We start from the raw sequence: 17,761 nt of genomic DNA on the forward strand, positions 1-17,761 counted from the left end.
CCCACCTTTGGTAATCTAGCCAGGCCACAGAGAGCAAAATTTAAGTACCAGGAAACTGACTCTGATCCTGGTACCGCTAATACAGACTGACAACTACGACATGAATAGCAGTTCCTAAGGAACGGTCAAGAGATGTGAATATCTGAGATGAAGCAGGGAACAGTCTTGAGGGATAGATTGAGCAAATGCTCAGTACCCAGTTTATCCTTCCAGAACAGAGCTCTTTAAGGGTTGAATATTGTATTAACCAACTCCAGCATGTTCATTTGGTAGTGTTTGCAAATGTACAAATAGTACTAACTTTTTTTTTTTTTTTTTTTTAAGGTAGCTGTAAAATTCGTAAAGGGCGTGTGTGCGCGGTTTGATTCGGTTCAGACAGGTTATTTAGTTATCATGTATTTATACTGTGTTAGTGCCTACTGTGCTACTGGTTAAGATTCTTCAATACAGCATGTATCTGCCTTGCTATCATGATCTTCAGAAGTCTTGCTTAGGAAGATTACTTCAGATGAATTATTATTGCCCTGGGTAACTCCTAACTTTGAGTTTGAAGAAGGAGCTCAGGCAGGTATTATTCTTGTTCAAATAAAATATGCATGCAACGTTTAGGAGATAAAGATAGAGGACCACTAGTTCTTTTGAAACAACAGGTCTAGTTAGTGAAAGGAGAGAGTTCTCCCACCACGTGGGTGGGTGCCACGACCAACAGGAAAGTAGATCTTTCCTTTGAAAAAAATTAAAGAATCCAGGAGGGAGGGGGATGCTAATCTGGGAACTAAAGGCAGAAAATCGCCTTGAGGAACCAAGAGACTAAAGGGAGCACCCCTACAGCGAAGCATGCTGGGGGCAGAGGCTCAAGCGTTCAATGGGGTAGGCAAGAGACCCTTATGAAAAGCCTCCTGAAGCAGAAGGTGAAAGCAATTTGATCTTTAAAAAGTAGAATTGGTGTTTTTGTTTTGAAAAGAATACAAACACTATCCCAACCTTTGAAGTAGAGAGGTACACTGTTTGGGTCACCTTATGAATGAGATTTTTTCTCTTAATACCATCTGCCTGCCTACAATGCATGCGGATTCATCACCTGCAGAGCTCTAAACAACTTCTATGCATATAACAAAGGAGCACTGTTTACTGAAAAATGTGCTTCTCTGTTCCCCTGGCAATTAAGAAATTACTACCATGTTATCAATCTCAATGTTCACACTATCATTCTGAACACATCCTGAAGATAAGTCAATGCCAACTTGCCATCTCTCTGTTTCCATATATTCATATGTAGTCTTCTCTTCTCTTCTCCATGAATACACTGCTTGGTTTGCCATTGATGCAGAGTGTGCACCAAACATTCATGTCCATTATGAGAGTCTGCTGGAGATATGAAGGAGGACTGTCTGTGAAACTGAGATAATTTTGCTCTTACTGTGAAGCCAATTCTCTGTTTTAGGGAGCCTAACAAGTCCAAGAAGGAGTGGATTTAGCTTTGATAATTCTCTATTGTCCAAATTTTTCTGATCTTCCCTCTGATTTTGTGCAGCTATAATGTAGAAGTGGGTGGTTTCTGCAATAACAAAGAAACTTTCGTTTGATTAAACACTAATCCTCAGGACTTGACATGACCAAGATCTCTGCTATATTGTGCCAGCCTCTGTGATCTTTCTTGAATGAGCCAATCATTCAGGTATGGAATAACACAAACCCTGTTTGGGGGTGACTATATCCAACACACCTTGGAAAAAGTGCTTAGAAACCAAGATAAAGAGGAGGAAACTGCCAGGTATCCAACATACTCTAGAGGAGCCTCTTATGTGACTGAGCAATATACAAAAACACAACCATAAGTTTTGTGGCTGAAGCTTGGTTCTAACAGCCATCAATCCAGGGGACAATTCAGAGCGTCTATATCCAGAATTTTGGCTACTTGATATCTGAAATCCAAAATGGGTCTTGCCTCTCCGTTCTTTTTTATGATGAAAGAATAGTTGGAATTTCTGACCTTCTAATGTGTGCAAGGTAGTTCCAATGTTCAGGTGATAGTGAATATTTTTTGTTATGCCTTTTTTCCCCCCTCATTTTTAGAAGAGTAGGGGATCTTGGAATCAAACACTTGAAAGAGACTAGCTGGAAAAATTGTATGGTAAACAATACCAGAAATGTTGTATGAGGTAATTCAGGCCCACTGGGAAATAAAATAGATCATCTCCCCAAAGACCACCACTCACAGGAATAAGCAGGGATATAAAAATAACTTCACCTCAATCTAGCAGGACACTCTCAAACTGGATTAAGATAATCCAGAACAAGGCATTTTTAATGTGGAATAAGTATCCATACATGGACCTATTCAGAAATCATCATGATCCCAGAATAGTTATTCCTGAATAACTCCAGGGGTAGACAACCCCTGAGAAAACAGTGATTAGGTACTAATCACACATGTGATTACCTAATTTAGGTACCTAAACGGGGATAGGTGATCAGCACTTTCTAAAAAGTCAGGCACAAAAAAATGAGATACTGTACTCAAAATCACCACTGACAATCTTGACTTGGGACTGCGTGAATCCTACAAAAAATTCTTCAGACAGCATTTGCTCAAATTAAAAAATGCTTCAGCTGTAGCTGTTTCCACCTCTAGCATTTGCTTTGCATGAACATTTGAATGATTTATTTACTTGTATTAAAACTTGCTGAAAACAGAATCTTAAGTTTTCATTCTTTAGTATACACACAAGTAGTTTTTTTTTTTTAAATGGAATATGAAACTTGACAGAACCTCAGAACTCTAGCACAGAACCTACTAAATGGTTTAGACAATCTGACAGTACACTTGGCAACTAGGATTATGCACACATACATACAATTACATTAATTTATCACAGTCACAAAGTAACAGACAGAAAATAAACCTTAGCCCCTAGTTTAAAAATATTTTCTTTAACAATGAAGCCTTAGCCTGGGCAGCCCAGAAAGGAAAAGGTTTAAGATTTGTAAAATGCTTATACTTCTTAAGTATTAATTCTGCTTGAGAATTCCAGAGGGGTAATCTGAAGGTCGTCTTTGAGTATAGAAAATTCCTCATATTTCAGAAAAGAGACAGAAGCAATATCATGTGATTTTTTTGACCAAATCACAACCAATCAACATAGCCTGATTTTAGACTAATGCATCATACTGTGCATAATAAATCCATAGAGGTAAGAGTTAACAATTCATAAAGTATATACTAATGATGAATAAATAGGGAAGTTGGGATCTGCTCACAGACGTTCCACCAATAGAAAGGAGGCTACACTGAGTTAGGTGTTCAGTGATAACACTCTTTTAAACTAGTTTTATATACAATTGTGATTATGAGGTGTTAATGTGTCCTGGCAGAGCTATCACTGATAGCAATGAGCTCTCAGGCATTTTACTGTACTATGTATTGCTCATCACATGATACATATTTTATATTTATAAGGGCTTTCCTGTTATGCCCTTTCTGAAATTAAGTGCCCTTAATTTGTGATATCAAGTACCATGAACCACAAATGAGCAAAGTTACAGCCCTTTAGAATATGTACTCTGATACAGGATTTTTTTTCTTTGTTCTGCATACATTAAAGCCATGTGCACTTACAGAAGTAGATAGTCTGAACTGACCTACAAATCCATATTTCTGATATGTTTTCTACCTTAAATTCACATATTATATTCACTGACAATTAGTGTTAATAAATTAAAATAATCTGTAAATAAGTGGATTCAAAAAGGAATTTCTTCAAAAATATTCCATTACATGATATGATTTTAGATAAATTTGACATTATTCCCTTGAACGAGACTAAAAAAAGCTTAAGGTACCTCTGAACTATATATTTAAAAGAATGGTGGTGCTTTTAATGTCAAATTATCCCTCAATTAGGAGATAAATTCCTTTGTCTATTGAACTGAAAAAAAGACAGTCATCTGGATAAATTAAATTTCCAGGGGTAGGGGGAAAAGAAGGGCAAGAATCAATTATACTTGTTTAGGGTACTGAAGGCATTGTAAGATTAAGTTATTTGAGACCATCTGACGACACTGTTTTGGGTACACACACCCAGGTAAAAGTGCAGTCAGTGAAGTGAATCAGAATCCAACAATGTGGTTTGTGAGCGGTCCCCCTCACCCCACTAGGTGCTGTGAAGGCCATGCAGCATAAACTTTTGCAGTCTGCACATTCTCTACATTTTACAGTCAGTGGTGCAACATGGGTAAATTGAAATGAATCTGTGTAGTTCTTTTTTGGCAAATACAGTGGGATACATGCCTTGTTTTGTACAGGATACATTTTAAATAACAATAATTTTTAATTGAGTTATTGTATTTATGGATTTATTAAGATTACCAGTAATCCTCAACAACGTTAAGGGAAGACTACAGCATGTTTCCTCTTATACTGGCCTTCCACTTGTCATTTACATTTAGAGCAGTAACAGCTGTGGGTAAGAGTCTCTGTAACTACATAAGATTAGTTAGTGTAATATATTTAGCTTAGTCTTTCACTGCACATAACCAGCAAGTGCTATAGTGTCAACTTTCACTACAGCAGCAGGACAGGCTATAATTAACCCACAACCTTCTCTACTGGGGAACCACCAGCTGTGATTCTATTGGTTTGTGATCAAAAGAGGGCATAGGGTAACAGCAAACTATGAAGGACCTGGTTGACTGCCTTACAAGTTACATTAGATTATTAAAAAAAAGATATAGGCCATACTGCCTTTGACAATTTCAAGGTTTAGCTCATCATCATCATCTAGAAGATATATTTTTTAATTAAAGTAATAAAGTCTTAGGGTTTGTCTACAGTGCATTAGTCTGCACCAGAAGGTGTGAATTGCAATGCACAACAGCAATGAGCTTGGAATGCACTAAAAATTCCCTAGTGCGAATCAGCAGGGTCCATGTGGGCCATTAGTGAGTAACATGCTAATACACACTAGAATTTACATTGCTTTGGTGTGGACTAATGCACTGTGTAGACCAGTCCTTAGAGCAGGGGTTCTCAAGCTGGGGGTCGGGACCCCTCAGGGTTGCGAGGGTATTACATGGGGGGTTGCGAGCTGTCAACCTCCACCCCAAACCCTGCTTTGCCTCCAGCATTTATAATGGTGTTAAACATATTAACAAGTGTTTTTCATTTATAAGGGGGGGTCACACTCAGACTTGCTATGTGAAAGGGGTCACCAGTAAAAAAGTTTGAGAGCCACTGCCTTAGAGTCTGTGTGGACAAGGTCCTGTACCCCCAACAAAAAAGTGATACACACAAATTGTAACAGCATTTAGCTGGCCTCTCTCTCACTCCACCTCTTGCTGGCTAATATTGGCTTCTGAATTTGAAATCAGGCTCCCCCTTCATCTTCATTCCAGCATATGCCAACTGCTAACGCTGCCCCACTTCCAACCCTCATAACACCCATTGTACTTACCAGAAAACAATCAGGAAAGCACTCTATTTTATTGCAAAGTGCCCCAGTTTTTTTAAGTATGCCAATTTAGGCAGCAAAATGAGATGAAAGGAAATATTCCAACACAATATACAGTATAGTCAGTAAAGAACCTCATTTTTGAATATTTTCCAGTTATAGTAAGATGCTGTAAATTCAGCCTCGGTGTACAACAGAAATTGAAGTCCTGCAACAAAGCTTAGGCCCAATGGGCTGAAAAGTACAAAGCCTTACTGTATGTTTCACAAAATCAGAAGTCAGATTATGGAACACTAGTCCAAAGGAGGCAGTTTTTGTCCCTTATTTCTTAAGCAGGATTTTCAAGTATTAGATTTCTTACTTCAGCACTCATGACACTTTGTAACAGCCTAGTTTAAATGTACTATATATACACACACTACTAATTTGTTGACTGTGTATTGTATTTTAATTTTTATATATAGTGTTCACTTTTCAATACATTCAAATTATCTTGCTATTACTATTGCAATTCTGTGAAAGTTACTATAGACTCAATCTGTGAAAGCTGGTGAACAGCTTCTCTAGATAATAGTATTGATCCCTAGACCAGCTAGCAAAGGATCTGAATCATCATCAGTGCTTTCACACAACTGAACATATCCCCAAAGATGATAAATTATTGAATCACAATACTGTTATAGGAAACTGAATTAGGGTAAAAAGTTGAACTCTAGATGTGGACTATATCTTACAAAGCAGCTTACAAATTTTATGCACAGAAATTTTTTAGAGGAGATCTAGTTATGATTTATAGAAAATCCACATCTGTTTTCTAATCTCCATCTTTATGTAATGAGGATACAACACATAAGGAAGTGAAAGGAGATTAGCAAAAAGGTTATCATAATCTGATACTAAAAACACAACCCATGGTTAATATAACCTCCTAAAAATGATTAGCTACAATTATATACGTTACCCAAATCCACAAAAAAAATGAAATTTACATAATGCACACTCAGAAGTAGAAATACTCAATAGCTTAAGTTTCAGATGATCTAAAAGAGTAGTACATTTTATAAGCTAAAATTTGTCACACACTTGTAAACTAGACAGCCACAAAAATTAATAATTTGCTACAAGTTAACAGAGTGAAAAAAAATGAAGAGAAGCTGCAGACCTCAACTCAACTGGCTGCTGCAAACATTCCGAACGAGAATGACTAGATTTTCAAGATGAAAATCTGGGACACCTGACCTGGGGCAAGAGTACACAGGGGACTGTGTCAGAGGGTGATGGATGTATACGGCAAAGACTAAATCAAATGCTGAATCCTACTGTCTTCAGCCAAGCAATCTCCATCCCTCTGTCTCCATCATCTGAAGGATCTCACACGCTGTGTAGGGGAAAGGGTGGTTTGAGTCAATGGGAAGAAAAGGATGTCAACTTGTGACAGACCTTGAGAACCTCTTGTACTTATGCAGCCTGCTGTCAGTTTCACCAGCTCAGATGACCAATGGTTCTGAGATGGCCAATGTGCACAAGTTTTTAAAACTGGAACAACACTGGTCTTCAGGAACACACGGCCCTTCCCCATTTAGAATGGTACACAATATAGTTGGCTTTGAAACTGCCACATCTTCCAAAAGGTAAAATTTAAGTGAAGCTTTTTCTAGCTCTGTTAGTAGTTATATTTGTAATATAAATCATAATTCAGCATTTAAATCCTTCTTATATTCAATGAGTTTTTGATCGCAAAGAGATATATGGAACAGAATTTAAAGAAAATAAATGAATTTGAAGTTCTTTGAAATGCAGGTTGCCAGATTCTGATCTGCGACACCACATCTACCATGAAAGTCTGCTGTAGACAGTACAGTGCATGCCCCCCCCCCCATACTATTTTTACCCTTTGGAATATATACTCTAAATGGAAGCTTTTTGCAAAATTGCACAATATGAAAAAAAAGTCAACAATTAACCCAATTTGCCACCCCTCTTAGACTTGCATAAGCATGATGGGTGTGAAGTCATTAGCATAGTGGAATGCAGATTCACAAATGGCCTGATTGTCTGGATTTCAGGGGACCTAAAAGGTGAATGGGATTATAGAGGTACTTAAATCAGTTCAAAGGTGAACAGCAGCCTTTTGTTAATTATTTTCAGGACAAGTTCATCAACATTAATTTAATGGTTTTCAGGTTTTGTGACGCTACAGTATAAAGCTACAACTCTAAAGTGAGGTGCTCAATATCTGTGACATTTAAATAGATCCTTATTTTTCCAAACAATTGTAAAACCAACCATTTTAGTTTGTAAATCTAAAAAGAATATGAAATAGAAGAGGTAGTTTACAGTATCAAATACCACAATTTTCACTGCCACACCACTATTCATTTCAGCTTAAACACTCCTGAACCTCTCCTACAAAACTAGCCATTGTAGTATCTATGATTATGCAATATGAAAGCTTTGTAGTCTGCTCCAAAAGAAGACTTAAGTCATTAAGGTTGATGGATTTTTCTGAAATTCTCTGCAGTAGCTCCAAGAACTGTTTCTGGAAACAGATCTCTTTCGATTTTAGATGTGTGTGTAGGTAGTATGGGGTGACAGAAAGAGAGAGGATCAAAGGCATTAATATAACAGCTGAAAACCTGTTTATCAACCAAGAGAAAAAGGGAGGACTGAACTTTTCTGAGTGAACATTCACCCTTTGAAAGTTAACAAGGCCTGCCATTATCTGGAGAAAATCAAGAGAACAGAGGTCTACCTCAGGCCTTCCTCCACAGAGGAAGCATTTTAGCCTGCATTTCTTTAGCCTTCCTCATACAAAATGGGAAGTCTTTCCTTTAGGCAGCAAGGGACTTCTGAGAGTCCCAGTGGAGAGACCAAGTTCTGAAGGAGGAGGTGAGAGGAGAAATGGTAGATACCAATATGCTAAGAATGAGGGGTCAGGATCCACATTCAGAAACATGAGAACCTCAGGCCTAAATGGGAAAAAAGGAAAACTAAGACAGTATCCCATATGCAGTGTCTGGACACCTTGAAGAGGAAGGGCCTTCCTTTAAGAGAAGAGGGTCCCACAGAGCCAAGTGGAGGAGGCAACCCCAAGTCTAACTGCCCTAGGGCAAGGGATAGCAATCAGTTTTAGAGGACATCCTTCTGAACTGATCACAGGCATACATTTTAGACTACACAGCATGACCAATTAGAGCACAAGCAGCCCTAGATTGTGACACTAGGCCTGTGATGTATACTAAATAATCATAAGTAATCCCACCTTGGGGAGATGACTCCCAATTTCCCGGGCCTCTGCCATCAGATCAGAGATCCTCAACCCCTTCAACTGCTTGGAATGGAGAATATGACAAAGCTTCTTGAGACGTTTAGAAATTTTCCAATATATCACAAATTGCTGTATTCTGGAGCATCTCTCACACTTAGGGCTGGTCTACAGTGGACATTTTACCAATATAACTATGTAGTTTAGGGGTGTGATTTTTTCCAATTCAGCTATCAGTAAAAGCATGGATGCAGTTATACAGGTGCCTTATAGCAATATAATTTATTATACTGCTGACCAGAATAACCATATCTGTACAAGTACGTTTATAGCTGTGTAACTGTATTTACACTTGGGGAGATTTTCTGCTTTAACTATGCTGGCACTGTTAAAGTGGCAAAACTTTAAAGCACAGACAAGCCCTAAGGAAAGCTTCTAAGTGATAGACTCCCAGGGCTAAATGTAACATTTTGCAGACGTGCTTAGTCAATTATGCTTAAAGTAGCCCCCTGTAGTGGGACAGCTAAATGGGGATTCTTCCACTTGCAAGAACATAGAATTTAAAAACAGGGTGAATTTGCCATAGAAGAAAGTTCAAAAAAATCAAGTTTTGTCACCACATATAAATCAGACATCTGACTTCTGGCAGAGGGTAAGAAAGATATTCTTACTGGTTGACTACATCACTTGCAAAGTTGGCTTCTACAGTCTAGGCCTTCAAGAACAACCACCTTAAGAGCTGAACCAGCTTCAGATACAAATTGGAGAGCAGGAATCAGGCATAGATCCCTTTTACCAGAAACAATGCTTTTCCAACTTGTTGATTTCATTCCATGTGTTACCTTGAACCTAGACTTCTTGATGTCTGGAGATGAGGTCAGTTGTACTCTTGGAAAGTTCTTATGTGAATTTATTATGTTAATTTCAGTGACTCCTTTCAGTAACTGCATATTTCAAAGAATGAACTTGATGCATGCTTGTGTCAGACAGATGCAACGTGCAATTTTCCCAACAGTTGCATATTTCTGAACTAAACTTTTTCGCAAGCCATGTCAGAAGCCCTTGTTTTCACCAAGGTTCAACTTCATGGCAAGTTAAAATTCTGTTTTCTTCAACTGAAACAGCACAGAAAATTTTAGTGCAAAACAAGTCATACTTTATGGAACAGAAACAACCTGAAAATCTGAGCTTGAAATATAATGGCAAATTAGTAAATACACAAAAAAGTCACTGTTGCTATTTGCGGTGGAATAGAATCAGGACATTGGTAGGTTTGAGCAAAGCTACCTATGGAAACACAGGTACCTAAGGGGTTAGACAGCAACTGAGCAGGAGTTTTGAGAATGTCAATAGTGCCTAAACGTTGGACTTTTGCTGTTCAAGAGGCAAATTGTGGATCTAGTTCCTCGTACCTTTCACTAGTACTAATTTTTTTAAAGAATTTTAATCATCTAGTGTCTCTTTAAGAGACATCTGTTAGAGAACGGTTTTCTAGGCAATAAGAAATACATTACATAACCATAGTTTTAGTACTTGAATGTTTTTTAAAAATTAAAGTTACATAAATAACGAAAATGATACATAGTAGACTCACTGACTTTCATGAATTACTTGGAGGCAGCTTGCAGCCTAACAATTCTTGAAAATTATTAGCTGATGAATTAAGATAGTTAGATAATTGGGCAGTTATAATTAGTAATAGTTAAGTATCACCTACATATACTGTTTATAGTTTATAAAAAGTAATTAAGGCAGACTTCACCATTACATTCTATTAAATCTTTGAGATGTGGAGCACACAGTTTTTGTCTGGACGAATTATTAGATTAACTAGGTTCTACTGCTAGGCTTGTCAAATCCATGCACCCCTTGTCAGGTGGTGTGTAGTGAATGTTCCATGGCAAGTGGTGGGTTTACTGATCAACTTTTGTAGAATTTAAGCTTTCATTTAAAAAAGCTTCTAGCCTTTGAGGGTATTTCTACATTGCAGTAAAACACCCACAACTGGCCTGTGTCAGCTGACTTGGCTGGGGATGCAGGGCTATAAAATTGCAGTGTAGACATTTGGGTTCAGGCTGGAGCCCAGGCTATGGGACCTTCCCCATCTTACAGAGACCCAGAACCTGGGCTCTAGCCCAAGCTCAAATGCCTATCAGATTTCAAGGTAGTACTGAAATTTAGATAACATTTTAGTTTCAAACAGAACTGGTCTGGGCGTTAGGTTTGTCCTTCTAAACTGGGGCATTTTTACCTAGTCTGTGTCACACTGTAAACGACTGCCACATACTTAGCAAATGAACCTAAACAGGCCTCTAAGTTTGATTTCTCTCAGCATCTAGACTATTGCAAACGGTGGACAAATAAAGCATTAACACTACTAAGGGTTATAATTGTATTCTTCCAGAGTTTGAATTTCAAGATATTATTCAAAGGCTTAAGTAACTCAGTTATATAACAAAAGGACACGGTAGCATCAAATCAACAAGTTACAAAGAAGTGTTTTAAAACTAATTCCTCATGTAGAAGGATGAATGTATAATGTTCCTGAATGGTAAAGGGTAAATTTTTAGAAAGGATTTTGTGCCCATAAAACAAATTGTGGGTGCAAATCAAAAGAAGAGCACTTGGTTCCTCTAATTACAAGAATTACACCTAATGTGCAGTACATATACAACAGTCACTGGGGGGACAAAAATGTGACTACAAGCTTTGTGGATGGAAGCTATGCCTGTAAAAGAGAGACTGTTCTTCTGAAAATATATTGCTTACATTATTGCTCCAATGTCACCAGTATCTTACAAAATCCCAGCCATCAAAAGTTATATCCACTTACCATCATCTAGTGTGATGTCTTGCAATCCAATTGTTTGAAAATTCAATTCTTGATCTTCAGGTTCTGGTTTAATGTTAACAGCTACCCCGTCTGATGAAAATGGAGATGATTCACATACACTGTGATGTACTAAAGATGAAGCTGCATGAAGACCTCCCAATCCAGGACTATGTTCTTGAGGGGAGTGTTGTCCCGAGTGACTTATAGCTGTTGGGGGAGGGGATGAGGCAGGTCTTGAGCTAGGAGACTGGTATGGCATAGGTTGTAGCTGAGGAGAAGCTGGCCCGGACAGTGGCGAATGGACCAAAGGATGGGAAGCTGTTGGGGATGGTGATGAAGCAGACCCTGGGTTTGCAGAATGGTATGTGACTTGCTGCAACTGAGGGGAAGGTTGCCCAAGGGGTTGATTCATTGCAGAAGAGAGAGAACCCTGCCCAGTATTTGGACAGTGGTATCCCATTGACTGCAGATGAGGTGATGATTGTCCTGAATGAGCTGGATGTGCCAAAGGATGCCCTACTGTACATGAAGTTGTCACTGAGCCAGCATTTGAAGAATGGTACTGCATTGGTGGCAGTGGTGAGCAGCTAAGATTTATCAAATGAGGTACAGCTGCATCTTGTTGAAATGAAATAGTGTCAAATCCTTGGCTGGAGGCAGAGTTCATGGGAAGACCAGGTTGCCCATTGTACATAACATTAGATTGCATAGGCTGGTAGGAAGGCCTCACAGGAGGTGTTGATGTTACTTGGAAAGACTGGTGAACCACAGCAGGCAAAACATGACACTCATCACCTGGACTGATGTTTCTACCTTGTATGTGAGACAGATGGGATACTGCTGATGTCACCATGGATGTATACGGTTGCTGAACTGGGCACACGAGGCTCCTGGGTGATGTAGACAGTAAACTATCGTGCGAGTGCCCTGGATCTGCTGAAGACAGCTGAGTTCGGATGGAGTGCAGGCCCTGAACGCTGCCAGTATGAGGCAGGGACAAAGATGGAACAGCAGTCAAATCCATTTCATCTCTGTGCTCTTGTTTCATTAAAACTAGAAAAATGAATAAAAATCAAAGTTATACCTTACAATTCTACTTCACTATAATGTGACTCAGTACATACTTTAATTACATAGCACTTATGTGTAAATGCCATGCCACTACTGTTGTGTTTCTTATATACTCGACTAGTTTTCCTCACTGCTTACCATTCTTTTTGTCTCACTCTTAATTTCTCTTCCATTCTTGAATTTGTTCTTCTTGTCATGCTGGCTGGCCTCTATGCCTGAAACATTTTCCCTTTTCTTATCTACTCAGTGTTTTCCTTCAGCTCCCTCTTTCCTCATCAGTAACCCCCAGGTTCTCTATCTTCTGAACTATTGCCCTATGCTTTGTATTGGCTTGGGGGGAGTTGGGTGGTTACTGTACCATTACTGGTCAGGGGACTAAGCTCAGTAGACTTGAGTTAATAAAGGACACTGGGGGCCAACTAGTGAGCATCACTGACAAGGTTCTGACAAGAAGTTCAGCACCAATCCCCACATACAGGGGAAAGGGTTATGAAACTATTACCAGAGGCTCCAAATTATACCTCTGCAGATCTAAAAGTAAAAGTTTTGCCAGCACAGCTATGTTGGCTAGGGGTGTGATTTAACTATGCCAGAAGATCCCCTACTGTAGACCCAATTATACTGTCAATTATACACCATAATGACATATTGCAAAGCTGGAAAATACTAACTAAATACATTAATTCCACCAAACATTAACAAATAAATCTTGTAACAGAGCCTTAGGAAATATACAGATATTTCTTTATGCAAACATGTATTTTCCCTTTTAACCTTGGAAACTAGAGGCAAGATCCAACTACTTCAGTTCTGAAGTAAACCATTTCTGGGTATTCCAGAATATGAGACATAGAATGTATAAGACAGCAAATTCACAGGTAAGAAGAAAGTTTTCCATTTACCTCCCCTCTCCAGTCTGACAGTCTGTACAGTGGAATGTGGTAGAGGAGTAGCTAGGAATGAAAGTTTGGATAGGCCCCAATTATGGGGAACAGGCAATGACCAGAAAGCTTGGCTGAACCCCATTTCCTATTCCCGCTCTCCAGCCTCCATCACCTGCTATGTAATGTGCTGTTCCCAATACCACAGAAACAGCAGCCCCTGTTCTTCTCTGTCCTACTCTAACACCTGCTGCCTCAGCTGCACAACTCCCCATGTGTGGGGACTGTCAGGAAGCCATATAGGTCTCTGCAGGGCAGCCATATTCTCTCTAGTAGTGTGCCCCGGCCTCTCTATTGGGTGGAGGAGGCAGTTACTGATTGATCTGGAACAGATGATGAAGAGGAGATGGCTCTCACTGTCCTTGCCAGGGTCCTGGAGCAATCTACCACATGTGCTGCTATTACAGGAATTAGAGGGGGTTCACGCAGGCTCATATTCAGGTGGGCTTGGATGCTACTGGGTGGGGTCATGGCCTATCCCAGGCCCACCTGTGGCTATAGTCCTTGGATGTGCAAAGAAGCATTTATCCCTAGTTTGGGAGGAGGATTCAAACCACATACAGTAACTCCTCGCTTAATGTTGTAGTTCCTGAAAAATGCGACTAAGCGAAACGATGTTAAGCAAATCCCATTTCCCCATAAGAATTAATGTAAATGGGGGCGGGGAGGGGGTGTTAGGTTCCAGGGAAATTTTTTTCACCAGACAAAAAACTATATATTATGTAGATATACACACAGTATACGTTTTAAACAAACAATTTACGATTCTATGATGATTGTGAAGCTTGGTTGAGGTGGTGAAGTTAGAGGGTGGAAGAGGGAGGACTATTTCCCAGGGAATGCCTTGCTGCTAAATGATGAACTAGCACTTGGCTGAGCCCTCAATCGTTAACTCATTGTCTTTTAAAGTAGCCTCTCATCAAGGCAGCACGAACAGGAGGGAGGGGAGACAGCATAGCAGACAGAGACACACACCTTGTGTGTGGGAGAGAGAGAGATGCTCACTGCCCCTTTAGGTAAGCTGACCCACTCTTAAGTGCATTGTCTTTTAAAGTGGATCAGGAAGTTCAGACAGCAGCTGCTGCCCCAAGCTGTCTCTGTCTGTCTCAGTCTGTATCCCCTCCCTGCTCTATATGGAAAAGGGTAAGCGGGCTGCAGGAGCAGGGGGGAGGGGGACACCCTGACATTAGCTCCCAAGAAAAAAAAAAGAGGTGAAGCTCAAAAGAGGTTCCCTTAAGTAGGTCATTGTTGACCTTAATGGAATCAACAATTAGCCCTCAAGGAAGTATTTGTGGACTTGAGTGAAGTTGCTGGATCTCAATTTGAACATCAGATAATGGTAAGGTTGATTTTGAGGGCCCTACAAACAGAGAACTCTATTTTGAGGAGTCTTTCTGCCCAAAGGAATAATGGAAGAAGGTTCTCTATTCATTTGGATTGGAATGGCACTAAAGTTTTCTTGCCCCAGCTCACTCCTCTAATCCCATAAACACATTTAGTATATAGCAAGGCAGGAGGAAAAAACACCCCAAAAACTCACTTTGGTTTGCACTGAAAAAATCTGAAGTGCTACAACAGCGCATGCATGCTATTCTAGCAATCAAAGCTTTCCAAAGTTCCACCAATAATGAGGCATGCCTATGCACCCATAAGTATGGATATGTAGAGGCAATAATTATATCTTTTTTATACAAACACCTAGAATGATTCCCCCCCCCCTCAAGATGCTTATTACCATGCCTACACAGACTTATTTCATATTTCCTTTTAGCTCCAGGGTTCTTTTAAAAACAGCCACAGAATTGTAGGTTCACACATTCTTCAATAATTTGAGTCCCCCTGCTTTTTTTAAGCCAAAAGCCATGGGTAACCCATAATCAGGGGCTGTTACTTATAAGCACAACAGCTTTTTCCTGCCAACACCTGTACCAATCAATTACTGGCTTACAGCATGCATGTTAAAATGAAAACAGGAAACCCTTCAAGTGGGTGTTAAGGGTTGCCGTAATATAGCTTCAGTTATAACTTCACTTCCTTTTTATTTTGGACACATTTTAAGCTGGTATGTTCTATTACTCATTCCAATATTTCAAGGGTAGGTTTTTCAGTAAAGAGCCAGCTTACGATTATTTTGGTGTACTTTTGGTGTAAAATAATAATTCAGTTGTCAGTCTACAGTGCCTGTTAGGAGCATCCATTAGTTTTCTGATATATACTTGTGTATGTCAAGTCCTCCAATTTCACATAAACAGCGTGTACAAAGCAATGCTGAAGGGAACTTACACTTACAGCTATCATTGGTTCTTGATGAACTCCTGACTGCTCTTTACAGTCTATTAGGAACTTTAAATCCACTTGAAAAGCCATCCAAAAAGAATATATGTTACATATCTGCAGTATGGTTTTCCCCAATACCAATAACACTCTTGCTAAGACAGATCAACTACAGTATGCCATTCTTACAAAGTTCCAAGACTAGCTCTCTCCACACTGCAAGATGTCTATGGAGTATTTTTTTTTTTTTTCCATCTCATCTGAACTCCAAAGTTGTATTTTGACTATTGAGAGAAAGACTGGCGTCGCATAAACTGGGGATGATCTATTCTTCTATCATCTGTGACTGTACTCCTGGAATTCACTACATAGTATCACTAACTGGAGACACAACAGAATCATGAAAAACAGTGACCACTGAGAATTCACACTCCATGTGGCCAAAAAGCTATAGGAATAAAAGAATTGAATAATGTTGTAAAAATATAATTGCCAAAATAGAAATTCTTAACCCTATTCATATTATTTCACACTACTACATTGGATTAAAGTTTCTGTTATGAAATTAGACAAATTCTTAATTGGCAATTCACAAATTGAAAAAAATTAGTCACATCTACTTATCAAAGGGAACATATTTTGTATGGTATCTATGAAATACACTTTTTAAAAAATTACTAAAATTTAGTGTACACTAATTAGCTTACAGTAAGATGCAGTAGCTGTGTGTACCTGGTGTATAAGTAAAACGTTGAGACTGGCTTTTTTTCCTCTTCCCATTGCAAAGATAAAACTGCACCTGGACTGCAGCTGTAATCGTTTTGTTATGGTACGGAGGAACTTCAAGAACAATGTTAGCCTAAATTAAAGTTGAAACAAGATAGCATTACATTTAAAATGTAAATGAAATACACCTGTTAAAGAATACTGCTTGAGTACTGACTGCAATGTTAACTCAAATGGGGATTTTTAGCAATAGCTTCATGCATCTTCTAAAAAGTAAAGCAGAAACATAACAAAATATGATTTAAGACCTGTGATGCAGGAGACATTTTTGCATATTCTAGATATTACATTTTTATTTAAAAATACACTTATGTGAAGTAATTTATCTTCATGAGCATATGAATGCCATGGTAGCAGACACTAAACTTCATGCTGCTCATCTCATTGGCAGGAGTCTAATGCAATTAAAATTACTTCTCACCTTAACAGTTATTCTACATTTCCCCTTTTAGTTTTTCAAACAAGTTTATCATTTCGTTTTCTTAGGAAGCAGCAACCTAATAACTGCTTTATACTGTTACGACAATTTAGAAAAAGTCTTCAGATGAAGTAAACTGCAAAACTTGTTCATGTATCCTATTAATCATTTACTTTATAGTAAAAGTTTAAACTGAAAAACAAGACAATGAAGACCAATTTCTTTCTTTAGAAATCTGTTTCTTTTTCTTAAGTAAGAAAAATAAGTTTCTCACCCCTTGACACTTTTCCCTAATTATTTTCCCTTCTACTTCCCACTGAGGTCGTCCATCTGTTGAGAGAAATTAAGTTTACAAGAAATTCAGGTGAAAAAGCATTTTCTGAAAGTGAATGCAATTCAAAATATTAAAGTTCAGTTACTGTAAACAGATTCTAAGATTCTTAAATGTTCTTACTGTTGGAAACATCCAAGGTTCTTTATTTACTTTAATATAATCTGATCAAAGTTTTCTTTACAAACAAATCTATATCACTAAGGATTTCTGCATAGATTATATTATGAGTTGACACCACAGTCAAAGAGCACATGTAGTTCTTTACACATATTCTTTAAACAGGATGAGAAAATTCAGGTTTTCCACTATGATTTTAAAATATCAAGTAAATTAAAATTAATTGTAAAATTTAATGGTCACATCCTTAACTGATGTGTATTAGTGTTAAC

General features: G+C 38.5%; 1 protein-coding gene across 8 annotated transcripts in view; it reads right to left on the reverse strand.

Annotated features, from left to right (window-relative positions):
- The window catches only part of NFATC3 (nuclear factor of activated T cells 3), a 148,238-nt gene that overhangs the window by 21,393 nt on the left and 109,084 nt on the right, over positions 1-17,761 (reverse strand). For 7 of the 8 annotated variants that reach the window (XM_065567595.1, XM_024104092.3, XM_065567594.1 and 4 more), the window contains 3 exons: positions 17,313-17,368; positions 16,567-16,693; positions 11,549-12,601 (listed from right to left, as the gene is read on the reverse strand). In XM_065567595.1, coding sequence (XP_065423667.1) covers positions 11,549-12,601; positions 16,567-16,693; positions 17,313-17,368 — 1,236 coding nt within the window. The remainder of the gene's footprint in view (positions 1-11,548; positions 12,602-16,566; positions 16,694-17,312; positions 17,369-17,761) is intronic. The other variant, XM_042852298.2, reaches the window with a different exon arrangement.

This window comes from Chrysemys picta, chromosome 14, assembly GCF_011386835.1.
Source record: "Chrysemys picta bellii isolate R12L10 chromosome 14, ASM1138683v2, whole genome shotgun sequence".
Taxonomy (NCBI): Eukaryota; Metazoa; Chordata; order Testudines; family Emydidae; genus Chrysemys; species Chrysemys picta.